Source organism: Euprymna scolopes, chromosome 22 (assembly GCF_053919585.1).
Source record: "Euprymna scolopes isolate OS-2025 chromosome 22, ASM5391958v1, whole genome shotgun sequence".
Classification (NCBI taxonomy): domain Eukaryota; kingdom Metazoa; phylum Mollusca; class Cephalopoda; order Sepiida; family Sepiolidae; genus Euprymna; species Euprymna scolopes.
The window spans coordinates 83,315,663-83,332,772 of NC_136503.1; the positions used below are offsets into that span (position 1 = coordinate 83,315,663).

General features: G+C 33.5%; 1 protein-coding gene across 1 annotated transcript in view; it reads left to right on the top strand.

Moving 5' to 3' along the window:
* Positions 1–17,110, top strand: part of LOC145243726 (PAS domain-containing serine/threonine-protein kinase-like) — a 112,979-nt gene that overhangs the window by 58,634 nt on the left and 37,235 nt on the right. Inside the window, exon 5 of the mRNA XM_080106778.1 lies at positions 15,009–15,176. Coding sequence (XP_079962904.1) covers positions 15,009–15,176 — 168 coding nt within the window. The remainder of the gene's footprint in view (positions 1–15,008; positions 15,177–17,110) is intronic.

Sequence of the window (17,110 nt, forward strand, 5' to 3'; positions counted from 1 at the left end):
CCAGGACAAGAATTCCCCTTGTCTGGTAGAGTATCCAGCTTTGTGCTGTTACTTGAGGTAACATCTCTTGGAGAAGGTGCATCATTCCTTGTAAAAGCCAGTTTGGTTAGCAGTACTGAGGAGAGCTTACTTGGGCTGCAAATTCTATGTGATTTTGAATATTTGGTCAGGGTTTAATTGTAGGGAAAACTATCCTCATGCAGGTTGATCTGACAAAACCCTTGCATAGAGAGACCTAAGCCACTGAAGGTTAATGTTTAGTTAGGGTTTAGGGTTCTCTCCATTTTACTTTTATTGTTTTATTTTACTTCAGTCGAAGTTCTCAGAAACCAAGGGGCCCACTACCTGGGGCTAACACTTGAAATCTATATGAGATACATAGATATTCGAATGTTCCATTTAAGTTCTTTATCTCTCAAACACTGAGTTAGTAAAGAAATTGAGAACATAATCTTCCTCTCCTCAGTTAACTATTTTCATACGTTGTAGTATATCTTTCATGTTGGTCTCTTTGTCTTACTGGATTCCAGGATAAGAATTTATCTAATCTGGTGGAGTATCCAGCTTTGTGCTATTACTTGAGGTAATATCACTTGGAGAAGGTGCACCATTCCTCGTAAAAGCTGTGGGGTAGCTGTGGTGAGGAGATCTTATGTGGGCTGCGAATACTATGTGATTTTGAATATTTGGTCAGGGTTTACTTCTATGGAAAAAGTATCCTCATACCAGATTATTCTGACAAACCCCTGTACAGAGAGACTTTAGACACTTGAGGATATTGCCTAGTAGGCATTACAGTTCTCCTCTGTTTGCATTCTGTTGTGATACTGCATGTTTTTTTATGCTAAACTGGTGAAGCAGAAATCCAATTAGACCGAGGCAGTTATAGAAGCGGTTATTTTTAACCATAGAAAAAAATTATCCAAAAGAAATACCTTATACAATTTGTGGAAAATTCATCAACTTTAATCAACTTCTAGATAATAAAATATTTTTTCCTGTGAAACTTCGGCAATAATAGGAAAATAAAATTCCTATACAAATCTTCACCACTCGTCACTTCCAGCAATTCTTTCATTTCATCCCGTTTACAAATTATTACATTTAATTCAACTTAACTGATTCTCTCAAATGTATACTCCCCCAGAAAGAAAGCAGCAAAAACTGTTACTCTCTTGCAATTAAGTCCTCCCATGAAACTTGGGATCATTGAGTGAAATTTTTCATAGTTATAATTTTCATTAGGCCACTGTTATTTCATTTTAAACTAATACTGTTTCCTACATATTAGATTAGATCTTAACCTTACATAACAAACACTCTCTTACTTTCAATTACATTCTGTGTTCCTGATTATAATCTGGAAATTACAGAATATTGGAATGGTCCCATTTCAGCAGTAACAACAAAAAAAAAATCTAACCTAAAAGATAATAAATAAGTTTTCTAATAAACACCGCTTGTCAATTTCCAAATTGAAACCAGAAGTAGATCGTTTCTTTTACCTCTAAAAACTAGGGTCATATTCAAGGCTTTTGCTACACCAACTTCATAAAGTTTGACGATGGATCTTTTAACATTTGATGTTCATCCATCACTTGCAAAGATGACCGTGATCATGCAATTGTTCTGTGGGTTCAAAGATGGCTTGTTACACCGACTTGAGTTCTGAAGTATTTCCTGCATTTTGGACACCTGTGGGATAATTCTGTATCAGATGTTGACTGCTCTGTCATTTCTAATGTCACATTTTCTCTTGCGTTCTTCATTGCATGCGGATTCAGCAATTGTAGCCCCTTTGTGAGTTGCGGCACACTGGAAACATCTGCTTTGGGTTTATTTATCACATGAGTTAGTATACAAACTGAACAGTTTGAAGCAGGTCTTCAGATTGTCCTTGATCTGTTTCCACTGCCCTCCTATGGGTTTTTTTCCTTTGAACCGTAAAGAAGCTATTTTGGGAGCCTTCAATCAGGCATGCGGCATATATGACCTGCCCAATGAACCTAGCACAAGTGTAACATGGTGTGTACCAACAGAAGGTTTAACCAGGCTAGAACCTCTGTGTCTGATATCTTGCCATTTGATTTTTAACAACTAATGGGAGCAGATAATGGAAATGGTTCAGTTTCTTGGCATAGCTGACATATACAGTCCAAGTTTCGCAAACATACATGACGATGGTAAGAATTACAGCTCGGTATACTTCGAGTTTGGTCTGCAGCTGAATTCCTCTATGCTCCCACAGTGGTACTGAGACATCAAAGGGGAGCACTAGCCTTGGCTACCCTTTTAACATTTATGGACAGACTAACTCACCTAAACAAAAGAAAAAGTAAAAAAAAACAAAAATAATTATTTCATTTAAAAATATAAAAAACTAAAATAAATGTACATGCTCATTCCAAGCTTGGCATTGATTCAACTATATAACGTGGAAAATGAAGACCTCATTTTAAAAGCTGAAATGTCAATCCTTGATTTAGTTCACTTAAGAATTAAAAGATGACAAAGAAAAAAAATGGTTGAACAACTAATCTACATATATGATAAAAATGTCTTTGTCTATCTGCAGAACAGTCTCTACTATACTACTTTATCAGTTTGTGGTCTACAGATTTTAAACTTTCGGACCTGTAGAACAAAATTGATTTTTTTTTTTTTTTTTTAAGCCAGAAAAAGCAGTTAAATGTTTTACGCATGCACAAATATACATTTATGTTTAGCTGGATTAATTTGTCTCGTTTTATCTGAATGTATCGTTAGCTCAGATAGTAGGGAATATTGCTAGACAGCTAAATGTTTTAGTTTTAATTCTAGCTAATCACACCAAAGTTATGTTTTTTAAAAACTTTTTGGCATCAATTAGGTACAATATAATAATCAATAAAGAATTGGCTCTGTAATAATAAATGCAAAATCTGCCTAAATTAAGACATCATATTCAGTATATTTGATGACAAGGCAACTCTAGGTGGCGTGCAAGTCTATATAAGTGACTATGTTTCAATAATCATGTATGAAAATTTAAATTGTATATGAACAATAGAGTAGCTTAATCTACATTTTTTTTTTTTGGTGAGGAGTCTCCTTTGATCAATTCTTTTTTACACATTAATATTGTCCGAATGTCGCTTTTTACTTGCACTTGAAAAACATTATTTTTTCACCAAATTACTATTAGTTTTTTTCTTTTTCTTATCGATCAGTTTTGGCTTTTTTTTTCTTATCGATCAGTTTTGGCTTTTTTTTTCTTATCGATCAGTTTTGGCTTTTTTTTTCGTATCGATCAGTTTTGGCTTTTTTCGTATCGATCAGTTTTGGCTTTTTTTTTTTTTTTTTTTCGTATCGATCAGTTTTGGCTTTTTTTTTTTTTTCTTTACGTATCGATCAGTTTTGGCTTTTTTTTTTTTTTTTACGTATCAATCGGTTTTGGCTTTTTTTTTTCGTATCGATCAGTTTTGGCTTTTTTTTTTGTTTTTCTCCGTATCAATCGGTTTTGGCTTTTTTTTTTTTTTTTTTAACGTATCAATCAGTTTTGGCTTTTTTTTAAATGTATCAATCAGTTTTGGCTTTTTTTTTAACGTATCAATCAGTTTTGGCCTTTTTTTACGTATCAATCAGTTTTGGCTTTTTTTTAACGTATCAATCAGTTTTGGCCTTTTTTCATATCAAGTAATGAGTATTTATTAAATTGCAAAACCTGCTTGTTTAGAATATTTTATTGACAGAGGAATTTGCTTTCAGATTTGGATCGAAGTGTAGTATCTATTCTGTTCTCGGTGAATAAAGGAGAAATCTTTCTTGACTGCAGCAATTTTTATTTTTGTCTCAATCCGAAGCCCCCTTTGTAGAGAGGCTGGAAAGCTACGCACATTAAAAACTGATCTTATGTGTAACTGTGCCCTCATGGGCTGGCAAGTAAGGAACGACATGATCCTCACCCTCTTCATCCACTAGCCTGACTTGAGGTTATTATGGGTATTCTAACGTATGTAATGAAATCCGTTAATTAGTAAGCTTATTAAGTACCAGCCCACACACACTTTCTGACTGCCGGTATTAGCAACACACACACACACAAACATGCATACTTAGATGAAAATACTAGGCATTCTATGTGAGAGAACATAGAAATCTTTCCACAAAAAAAAGTTTTAAAGGAACGATATTTTTGTATTTCTACAGATTTTGAATCTAACTTATATATATTAGCAGGGAGACTTGACGTTGTCCAGGATAGAATGAATATCAATGAATGTTCCACACTTTTAATACTTCTATTGTCATCAAAATCTGTGAAATCACCCATTATTCAAACAAATCAATTGATTAGTTGCTCTAGTCAGAGACCTACTGCAGTGCACCAAGAAGAAACTTTACAACATGCCTTCCCACAGTGACTTAGTCAACAAAACATTGTAGTTTACATTGCACTGTAGAGAGACCTACTATTGATTTTATAAAATTATCTGGCTTCAATTAAAGTTTAAAATGCAAATCAAGTATCATGGTTTAATTGTACTCTAAACAGAAATATTCATTTTGAATGTGCTCCTGTCTTAGCAAAGAACCTTCTATTTGTGCAGTGATCGAACTTCTCAAATGCACTTGGACTGTTAAGCTGTAAAGGGTGTTAACTTTGGTCAAAATTGGAGTGTTCTTTCTTTAATAAGATTTTTTTGATTATCGATTTTCGATACTTATAAAAGGAATTTTAATACAAAATCTATTTAAAAACACTCCCAGATACATAAAGTACATTTGTGTGAAATTTAAAAAAAGAATCAGCCTAGCTGTTTTGGAGTCTACAGGGAATGAATTCATTGTGCGTATATATATATATATATATATATATATATATATATATATATATATATATATATATATATAACCTTAACCTAAGTTTTAGCTTTAATTAGACAAACACCTGTTTAGTTTGGCTCCACTTCTATAGAAGCACCTTTTTTTTTTTTTTTTTTTTTTTTTTTTAAACTCTACCCCCTTGTGCAACATGGAGTGACCATGTTTTTTAACTCTTATTTTATTCATTTTCTTAACTCTTATTTTATTAATGCCCCCTGGGCAACATGGGGTAACCTTGCAAGTAAAGCAGTGAATCAATATCGTGGCAAGAAATTTCATATCTTTTTTTTTTTTTTTTTTTTTTTTTTTTTTTTTTTTTTTTGTAAGTTAATTTTCCTGCTATAAACTGATTTTTTGTGTTTTCAAGGAAAACTTTTTGTTTTACATTTTTCCAATTCATGCAGATTCCTTTTTTTTTTCTTTTTCTTTAAAATCCCTTTTCTTCAAATGCTCTGCAGTGTGACTTCATATTTTTATCTGTTAAGAAATCTTTTTTACTTTTATTTACTTTTTTAAGCACATAATATGCTGCCTCCTTACCCCACCCCTGATCTGAATGCAGTTTCAGCAGGTAGTGATAAGGAGGCAGAGAAGAGATTTTCTCTCAAATCAATTGTTTTTTTTCTCATATTTTTTCTTTTCTTTTCCTTTTTTTTTTCCTCTTTTTTCCTTTTTTTTTTTCCTCTTTTTTCCTTTTTTTTTTTCCTCTTTTTTCCTTTTTTTCTTTTTTTTCCCTTTTCTTTTTTCCTTTTCTATCTTTTCCTTTTCACCAAATATTGATTAAAAGTAGTGTTGAGGGAAGGAGGGGTAAGTGATGGTTGTGAAGTAAAAAGGAGGAGAGGGGGGTGATATACTTCCTCCCCTTCCTTCCACTACCTGTCATTATTTGCTTTACTTTGCACACCCACACACACACACCATATAAACATAAACTTCATTCATCTGCGTAGGATACTCAAATGCTTTCTATTTAATTATTTTAATACTAATTCTACCAGAATTGGTAACTTTTACTTTCCAATACCCCGGATATTTATTGTATCCGCATTGAATCATCCTCCCCCACGCTCTGCATGTTTTCCGATGGAAGAAAGCCTTGCCTAACCTCATCCTCTCAATATTTGTCTTCATCAATTCGATGCGGCACAATGTTTACAATATCGGCATGAGAGCAACAAAGAAATAAGAAGGGAGAGGAAAAAAAAATGTGTTTATCTTCCACTCAGTTTAATTGGTAAGATATTTTTTTCTTCATTCTTTTTGACAGTAAGTCTGTTACCATTTTTGTTTTTCTTGTGTCATTGTAGATCTTGATATTTAAATTTCCTTGCTTCCCCACAAGCTCTGTTTTCAATGTGGAAGGGAGGGGATTTAGTTCCCCAAAAACAAGCACTATAGATTAGAAGGGAAAAAATTTTTTCAGTTTAGAAAGATTTCTCATTGATTGAAGACAAAAAAGCTGAAATACAATATCTAGAACAGATATTACACTTTGTCCCTATCATCAATCCTGAAAATTGGTGTGTCATTTGGAATATTTGCTTGAACATTCGGTTAAGTTGACTTTTAAATTATTATTAAAAGCTTACGTTTGAAATTGTATTTTCATGCTTTTCTCAGGCTTAAGTTTAAAAAAGGATTTTCATGTGTTTGTCAGGCTTAATTTTTAAAAGATGTTCTTGTGCATTTTCAAGCTTACTTTTTAAGATATTTTTGTGTTTGTCACCAACTCCCCAGTTAGCATTACCCCTATAAATCTGGTCCTCTAATTCACAGTAGTTTCTTATGTTTCAGTGGCAATGTGTCCTTTTTTTTTTTTTTTTTTTTTTTTTTTATATAGGGAATTGAAGTTAAAAAAAAAAAAGACGCATTGCCACTGAAATATAAGAGACTACTGTGAATTAGAGGACCAGATTTATAGGGGTAATGCTAACTGGGGAGTTGTACAGCAAGATGTTTGTTTACATTACATTTAAATTTCTGAATGTTGGTAGAGTTAAGTAACAAGAAGCAGGAATAGAATTCTAAAGCCAAACTGTTTAAGAATAAAAACTATTAAGAGTAGAAAGTCTCCTGTCATCGGTGGACCTCAATAGTGAAGGTCTGATTTTTCTAATTGTCTGGTTAGTCGAGTATTTTTATGTTGAGGCACATTCTTCAGAGAACATTCCATTGAAGTAAAACTTGTAAAACAACCTCAGAGTTTTCTTGATTAGATGACAGAAGAAAGCTTTAGTAATTGTTTCACCATGTTTCAGCCAACTATTTCTTTGGCCTTCGTCACGTGGTTAACCGTGACGGAATAGGAACGCTGAATCTCCTAATTGCATCCTCAGCAATTACTGCCTTCCATAGTTGTTGTTGTAAGCCTCTGGCCAGCTTTGGGTAGGATTGAAACTGCCATCTCCAGACAATGCTCGCTACTGTGCCACAGGCCCCAAAGGGCAGTCAAGGTTGGATTTTTTGTTCTTATAAAGCCATATTTGTTATCTGATCTTCCATTGTCAGGGTCCTGGATATGACCTCAAACTATATCCAGGGGTGAGGCCCCAGCTTGCGGCTTTGGGGAGTGTGTAGCCACCCTTTAATTGCCATTGCTCCCAGGTCCACTCTGACCTGAAGTGGTAGTATCTGTTAGGGTTCCAACTATGGGTTAAATAGAAACCTACTTGAAAACAACAAATATATTCTATTAAAAAATTTTTCTTCAAAATCTTTGGATTCAGCATTAAATAACCTGAAAAGGGTTGATATGCCGTAAAACAAAACCAACCAATCCATTGTCAGGTCCGTACCGAATGGTATATATTATTTAATCAATTGGAATTCTTATTGAGATGAGTTGCATTTATTTTATTTATTGCAAACTATTATCCTCATCTTCTAGTTGTTGCTTTGCAACGTTTAAGTCAACTATTCCTGTGGCCTTCGTCAGGTGGTTAACCGCGACGGGATAGGAACGCTGAATCTTCTAACTGCATCCATAACAATTACTGCCTTCCAGAGTTGTCATCTCACCATGTCTCTGGCCGGCTTTGGGTAGGATTGAAACCGCTATCTTCAAACAATGCTCACCTGGAACTGTAGAGATTTGTCAGGTGGTTAATTCTGTTTCTGAATTTTTGAGTTGAGGAGTGATTATTCATATTATTTGGATTGTTTTCGTCTTCAGTCTCATTTTTACAACATTTCAGTCTGTATAACCTCCAACCTTCTTCAGGTCTATCTTGTTGTAATTGGGAATTTTTTTGTCTAACAGAATTTTAAATAGAAACCTTTATTTAATCCAGGGGTAGCATGCTCTCCTTCTGTCAGATATGACTGGATAGAAGTCCGAAGTAATTTGCAATTGTATTTTGAGTGCCTGCTAGGACCCATGACATAATGGATGATGCTTGGTAAAATTCTGCTGGAGTTTGAAGCTTCAGTCCCAGAATACAATTGCTAATTACTTCTACCCAGTTATAGCTGATGGAACGAGAACAGGGTTCCATTCAAAATTCTGTGTAGATTCTGGAGTTTCCGATTTCGACAAGATACACCTGAAGAAGGTCAGAGGTTACATTGACTGAAATTTTTCGAAATAACACTGAAAACAGTACTCCGAAGAATTGAAATAATACAAATTTTGTTTATTGAGCAATCTTAGTAGCAATTAGACTACCCATGACCGTTGGGTCAGTATGTTATATTAGCTATGGATCTTAACCAAAAAGGCCAAGCACAAAAGTGTTACGGACGACCGACCGACCGACGGAGTGACTTATAGAGTCGCTTGCACGCGACTAAAAACCACTTCTTCACTTAATCAACTATTAATACTACTCTTTCCTTCTAACAGTGTACTGCTGTTTGCTGGAACTATTAATACTACCCTTTTCCTTCTAACAGCATAATACAGCTTGCTGGAACTACTAGTACTACCCTTTCTAGCAGCTAATACTGCTTGCTTGAAATAGAAAATGATATTAACAAATAGTTAATAATCCAAAAGCTATAACGATACAACAATGTTATCACAGACCTTATATTTAAGTGCACACAACTCCATTGTGGCATGCCATAACACATTGACAAAAGGTTATTGGCATAGCACAATCAGCTGATATTACACCCACAGTGAGAAGAGGACAGCATGCATTATTTCTCCTTGATTGAATGTTAAAAATGGATAATAGGAAAACTATGAAAATGCTACGGGCAACAAACTTGGCACAAATATAGCCATAAACACATAAAATTTGACTGCAAACAGACAGATGCAGATTTCGGAGTTTGAACATCATATCACATAAGATATAGTCGCAAAATAAAAACACATTTTTCCCTCAAGCCAAAGACCAATATGTCTACAACTGCATCTGCGCGTTTCACATATAAAGACATGCCCACGGCAATCCCGGCAGTGGTCTCTGAACAGCAGTCGTTTTCAGAGGTAGTCGACGTCTCCACTAACCGATGGCTATCCCAATACACAAAGTTTTTCTTAACTAGTACTACATGCAATAAAACAGCTCTTTTCAGGGCCATCTTTCTCCACAAAAACTACTATATATTTTGCAAAATCGACTGGTCAATCCTGCAGTGTCCAGCACCAACAGTAAAGCCGCTCCAGCTTGAACACAAGACTGACAACTTTCTTTTATTTACCTTTTGGTAAATAAACCTGGACAGTATTTTTGTTCCCAACAGTACAATTGCGTTTAGTTCTCTTTTCTTTGCCATTGTTGCTTACCTTTTTCTTGCCTGTGTCACTAACGGTCTGCACTGCAACAGATGCACATGAAAAATTGAAATTGCTTAAAATATCTCAATGAAAGAAAGAGCTTGATGATCTAAAAAAATAATTTTTTTTAATTTTTAAAAAATCGGATTAAAAATAAAGAGGATATTTATGCATGGTGATATTTTGAGTGCTTTTATTTTTTTTAAATATGACTATTTTAGTAGAACTATTTTATAATCCAAAGCGTTTAATGGCTGATGAGTATTGTTAATTTTGGTACTTCCTTAGTGTTCATCTTCCAATTCAAAATAATGAAAGACAAGAGTAAATGACATCAAATTATTTTCATATCATCAACTCTTGTCCTTGATAAGTGATGACTTTTTCCAATAGTAAAAAAAAAAAAAAAGAAATGAAAAATTTTCTACTTGTTAATACTTATTTGTCTCTGGAATTGGTAAAAATCAAGATTTGTTGTATTTAGTTCAAAATCATTGAGATAAAATTGCAAAAAAAAGTTAGAATTCTTTCATTTTCTATTAGAAATCAATCCTTACATCTGTGATTGATCAACTTATTTGAAATGTTAACTTTATTTTGCACCTAAAAGAATATTCATCTTAGGATTAGTAAAATGAATTTCTTAAGCATTAAAATACTAAACCTTATGTCTAGAATCCTTATTCTAGTTTTGATTGAAATTCATCACATTATTTTGATTGTAGAAAATGTTTAAAATTTAAAACTTAAGCTTAAATGCCTTTAAAAGAAATTAAAATTCAAGGAACCTATAATTGGTGTCTGATGACTAGAGATTATTTTTTATGGAAATCACTCCAGACAAGGTATGACGCCACTTGATGTAAAGAACTAAAAGGAAAAAAAAAAGGAAAAATATGAAATTAAAAAACTAGGAAAACAGCAATTCTTCTCCCTTTGTCAGAGACATCACTGGTGAAATGTGAGGACTAAAGGACAAAATAAAGCAAACAAGTTACGAGACTGTCGAAAAAAAACTGAGGTTCACTTTCTACTCTCCTTCGGGGTGAGAACAGAAGTTTCTTGAGTCCTTCAATTTTCCTGGACAACACTGTTAAATAAATGAATTTATGACAGGTTCAGAAAATGTCCTCAAGGGTCCTGAAAGCAAATTGAAATTCTTATTGTTTTTACAGATATGTATTATGTACATCGAGCTAAATAAAACTAAATTTACCCCCCCCCCCCCCATCTTTGGACCCTTTGCAGTTAGCAGCTGTGTTCTGGGATTCATAATGATCAGTTAGTTTAGGAGTGAATCGTGTACATACAGATATATACAAGCATGCATAACTTTATAAAGATGGAGATAACGAGTGTCGTAACAAAAATATGTTGGTCTTTGGATATGGTCTATATTACTTTTTAAGCTGAATTGTGTAACAATTGGTATTTTTTTAACTGATCTTTCTTCAAATGTGATAAGAATACAATATATTTTTATAACTGATATTTTTACCATGTTTCCAAACATCGCCAGGTGTTTACAAGATAATTTTATTCAACATATGTACATATTCAAGCACGTCTGACTGAACACAACTGAGTTATTTTTTTCCAATTCAATTCACCGAGTGGTCTTTTTTATTTCGGCTGGCATGTTGTATATTATGGTGCCCAGTGGTTGTTGTTCGGCCATATTTTTTTTGAGCGCTTTCAATCGGTGCACCTAATCGTCGTCGGGCACAATTGTTATTGTTGCCATTTTCTTTATTAAAGCTTGGTGTATTTATAGTTAGTTTTATTTATTTTATTTTTTTTTATATCATAAAGGTGGGTGCAGGAAGGGTAGGGGCAAATTATTTTTATTTTTGATTTTCTTATAATATATAGCATGCCAGCCGAAATAAAAAAGATTGCTCGGCGAATTGAAAAGTTATCCAACAAAATTAGAAAAAATGAACTGTCATGTTCAATCGGACGTGCTTGAATTTTTACTTGCTGTCAATATATATATATATATATATATATATATATATAACAAAGTTGTGTGTTTTGGCATCACAGTTAAACCTTTGATCTAAGAGCTAAACTAATCACTGTCCTTATTCATGTCAGAAGTTTTTTAATCTTTTTAAAAATCATTATCCAAAATTAAATGTACATAAAAATGAGATTAGAAACAAATGTTCCGACATTTTTTAGCATTCTATGTTTATTAAATCAATCACATTGACACACCAGTTCCCATTAGATCACCAAAGTTAAGCAACATTGAGTCTGATCAGTATTAAAATGGGTGACCATTTAGGAATTCCATGTGCTCTATGTGCTCTCCATTTATTTCCGCATAGTTTTCAGTCGTCCTGGATTTCTCCTTGCCATTGGCAAGTGCTGATTTAGGAGAGGTGTTGTTGGGATTGTGCAACCTTTACCTCACAATTACACACGCAGCTACCCTTGTACAGGGTATCGATTGTCTCTTAAGACTGAACAGAGGCAGGGTAAGAAGGAATATATATTTGAAAGCCACATAGTTCAGCTTAAGTTACAATGTTTTATGCCATCTTTCAGTATATGAATCTCAGACATTTTTCTTTCTATAGTTTCCATTTATAATCTGATTAAAACCTTTTCTATTGTGAACTGTCATGTAGAAGAGAAAGGTTTGTGAAACTTTTTGTTAAGTACTGAACCTAGTTATATACTTATTTTTATATAAACATTTCGGTATGAGTATTTATGAGCATGTTTTAATCAACTAGTTATAACTAAGGACACCATCAAGCAATGTTGCTTTTACAAAAGTTTAGTCCTTAAATTAATGTGTAGCGATACCTAAATGTTTAAGTAAAAATAAATATGTATATCTTGGTATTGAACACTCTTGTGTAAACCTTGTTAAATTCATCGGATACCTAGGTTAATTATATTAACCGAGAATAAAAGAAATGAAATATATATATATATATATATATATATATATATATATATATATATATATATATATATATGACACTATCCACATGTTTGAATTCAGTTATTTGGGAGGCATCTATAAATACTATAACAGTGTTATATTTTATTATTTGTTTTTTTTCTTTGCAGCAATTTTTTTTTTTTTTTTTTTATTACATTTTCACCCCAAACAAGGCAAATTGCCACTTTGAGATATCTCCATTTCCTTTATCTTTTTTCTTTTCCAAATTCTTTTTTCATTTCATATAATAAACTTTCTAGTAGTTTTTGGAGGAATCTCCATTTGTCTCTGAAGAGTTGTTTAGTGGTTTTCCACTATTTAACAAAGCACATGTAAGATGTATTATAAGGAAAATTCAGATATTTACATTAAAAAAACTAATAAAAACTTACGAGTGAATTAATTCCATCTTTGGGTTTTTGGAATAACTAAGACACTCACGGACAGGGTTCAAAAGAGTCGCCAATCTAATAAGTCTTTAACTGTCATCTAAGCTTCAACCTCTGTCCCATCGATGAAATGTTGCATCCCTCAGCCTGTCCTACATGTATTTTAATGATGGATGTTCCGACGAAGTACAAGCCTTTGTACCTCTCGACGTAAATATCCCCGTCAAACCCAACAAGCAGCAAAATCCCACTCCTACACAGTAGAGATCTCTAGATGTTACTTTAATAGTTTCTTCCCTAAAACTGTTAGACTCTGGAATCCCTTGTGGGTTTCTGCTTCCCAGACTGTACTGACATGCAGAAGTTAAAGTGTAATGTGAACAGATCTCTTGCTGCTAAACTCCCTACAAGTTATGTTCCTGATAGAGCCCCCTACATAAAAGTGGCATTGTGCCTTGTTTGGGGTGAAAATGGAACAAAACAGACGCCCACACACACACAAATACACTACTAAAAAAACTGAGACCTATTGGGTCATCCATTAAGCATAGGTTAGATTGTTTGAATTAGAAAAAGGGTGGCACTAAACCAATAATCCTCTTGACAGAGGAAGTAATACCTGGGAAGATAACCTCCTAGGACTGAACTTAGCCATCCCTAATTCAGACGAAAAGGATTACATCCCTTGTGAACTAGAATCAGAATGTGCCAAGGATTCCCTGGTGTGTATGAAAAAGGCTGAGGGGAAAAAGTGCTTCTACTGCAGCAAGAGTGACACAATCAGTTTAATGTGAAGGAAACCATCACCTTCCAAAAGAGGATATAATGCCTGGAAAGATGACCAAGGTTCCAATCTAACTATACCTCATTTGGAGACAAGTTCCTCGGTTGTCGGAATGACATTAAGAATTACCCGACGTTTAAAATCGGGAGGTGCATGTTGCTCGAACATGAAATGAATTAGTAAGGATTTTTTTCTCCTCAATGTAAACATTGTTGAAATTGAAATTAAATTGAAAATTTCACCGTTGAAGATTACACAGATTTTATTTTTCCTAGTGACATGATGGCACAAGAAAAAGGAAAACAAACTGATATTAATCCTGATGATGGTGTTTTCATTTATTCTCATCTCTCTCTCTCTCACACACACACACAGTTACTAACTACATAAATGGATATCAGGCCTTCTATGTTTAAACGGATGAGGTCATTCTTTTGTTACTTCAATATATATGATGTCATAAAGGATCTTGCTTTTCAACCTATTTTAGTGTCATCATTTTGTGACATTATCCAGTGTCTATAAGGAAAAATGAGATAACAAAATCTACAAGCAGTTATTTTTATGACCCTAAACCATAAAAATATATGTAAACTGTGACCTAAACATCTATAGTAACCTGCTGATTACAAATACAACATTGGTTTTGAGAAGAGATCAACTGCTGAAAACTGATTTGTTGACACACGTATGAATACATATCTTTATATCTCTAAAATTAGGTATGTACGTACATATATATAATTTTTTTTCATTCCAGACAAGGTATGAAGCCACTTGAGATATATATATATATATATATATATATATATATATATATATAAGGAGCTAAAAATAACAAAAATATATGTACTATTTCAAAGTAAAAAAAAATAAAAAATAAAATAGATATATTCCGACCAGGAAAACAGTAATTCTTCCCCCTTTGTCAGAAACATTGCTATGGAATGTAAGAACTAAAGGCCAAAATAAAGAGAAGTAGGAGCCTCTGTTTATGTTTCCCTGTATATGGATTCTCAATTGCTATGACACTTTTAGATTTGGGACCATATTGTTTTGATCTTTTGTAACATATATATATATATATATATATCATCATGATTTTAGTGAAGCCACTGGTCTCCCCCCCCCTTCCACATTAAACCAACCTTGTGTCACATCCTACCTAAGTGGTGAACTGGTTTAAATACTAACATTCACTTATTTGCAGCTAAGGATTTACTCTAAAGTAGATCCATTATAATTTTATTTTATTTTTATTTTTTAATTTTTTTTGTCTTGTAGATTCTCACTGCCAATGAAATGGCGTGTGCTCTGTTTGGATACGACCGAGCAGACATGATTCGCAAACGTCTTATCGACTTAATTCAACTGAAAAAGAAAGATGAAAAGACAATCATGGAATCGTACCTTCAACCAAATGGAGAAGTAATCGGCATTACTGGCAAAGTGGTAAGTGGCCGCATGTCTTTGATTCTATATACAGACTCTTTTGCTTTTTATTCACTTTTTCTTATGAAAATCAGTCCAGACAAGGCATGAAGCCATTTGATGTTAGGAACTTACAAGAACAAAAGATGATTATTGCAAAACAAAAAATGCCTCTTGATGAAGCCTATAAATAGGAGGAAAACAGTCAGTTGAGGGATAGTTCTACAAGCCTGCAGTTCTTAGAAAGAAGCTACTGAAATAGGAAGTCATGTTATGAGATATTAAAATTACAAATGTGAAATCTTAAATTTGGTGATATTTTAGGTGATTTTTTTTTTTTTTTTTAATGGAAATTGCTCCAGATGGGGCATGAAGCCATTTAATATAAGGAACTCACAAGAAAAAAAGATTATTATTGCAAAGACAAGAGATGCCTATTGAGCTTAGTTTTGAAAAGACTGACGCTATAAGTACATATATAAAATTTTTTATTTTTCTTTGTTCTTCTCAGCAACAAGATTCTGCTATTTTTTTTTTCTTTCTTTTCCATTTTCTATTCCTTCTATTCGTTTGTTTTTATGGCAATGCATGTAATCTGTCTGTCTGTTACTCAAGTAGACATTTTTTTTATTGAAAATCGTTCCTGACAAGGTATGAAGCCATTTGATGTAAAGAGCTAAAAACAACAAAAGATTATTATTGCAAAGATAGGAAATGACTATTGAAATGACCAAGGTTAAAATAGGGAGAAAACAGTCAGCAGCTGGTAGTTCTTGGAAAGAAGCTACTTGAATAGGAAGCTGTACTGATGGAGACCACTAGACCCGAGCTGAAACAAAGGAAGTAGTTCAGACAATTCTGAAGATCACATGCCGATAACAGTATTTATAGAAAAGACTAAGACTAGCAATATCATGTCTGTGAGAGAGGATGCAGAGAAGAAAGGGTGGGTGGCAACTTAAATACTTTTCTGCACCTTATCAAAAACCCTCAAATTGGAATGAGATGCACCAGCTCAAATATGACTATAGTACTCCGTCTGATAAAGATAGATTTGTAAAGATTCAATCTCTAAATTCAATAATACAATAACTAAAATACAATAACTTTTAAAAAGTTATTGTATTTTTATAATTTATCTGTTTGTATGAAAATTAAAACGTGCGATCCGTTGAATAAAAATATATAGACTAAGGTAGTAGGTTTTAAAACTGACTGGTAAATACCATGTCATTATTGGAGTTTGAATCTCATAAGTCTAAAAGACTTTTTTTTTTTTTTTTTAATGCGTATGTTTTATAAATTTAAACAAATTAACATAAAATGAAAAGAACATTGCATAAATAAGAAGAATTGTAGTTTATTTGAAGCATTGCTGGTAAATAAGTGTGTTGGTATTTATGAAGGCTGATATGATGATGGAAACCTCTCGTGAGATAATGGCGTTTTCCATCTAGTCTGGTGCACTGCAGCGTTGTGTTGTGGCTATACAGTCAAAGCTGGAGTTGCCTCTCCAGATGCAGGCATTGGCGAGTGAAAACTGGACCTAGGTTTGTCCAGTTATCATGGTCCTCCTCTTGGCATTGCAGACAAAGTCCGAAGGAAAGGCAAGTCTATATGGCCAGAGCCTGCTCGGCTACAGGAAACGTGTTGCTGTACTTCACCAACTGCCTATCAGGGCTCTAAACTAGATTTTTGTCAGGGTTTACTTCCTTAATCTTTGCCTTTCTCAAGGCATCCATAAGGCAGTGGAGCTATTTACTCATAGCTGGTTCAAATTTGAAAATATTTCCAATTTTGACAAAAATAATGGTTATATCAAGATAAAAGTGATTCTTTAAAAAACTTGGACAAAATAAATACCAATTCCGTAATGGTGAAAATTTGAAAATATCTCCAAGTCTGATAACACTGCAAAAAAACTGGAATGGTGAAAGAAAGAATAAATGCAAATA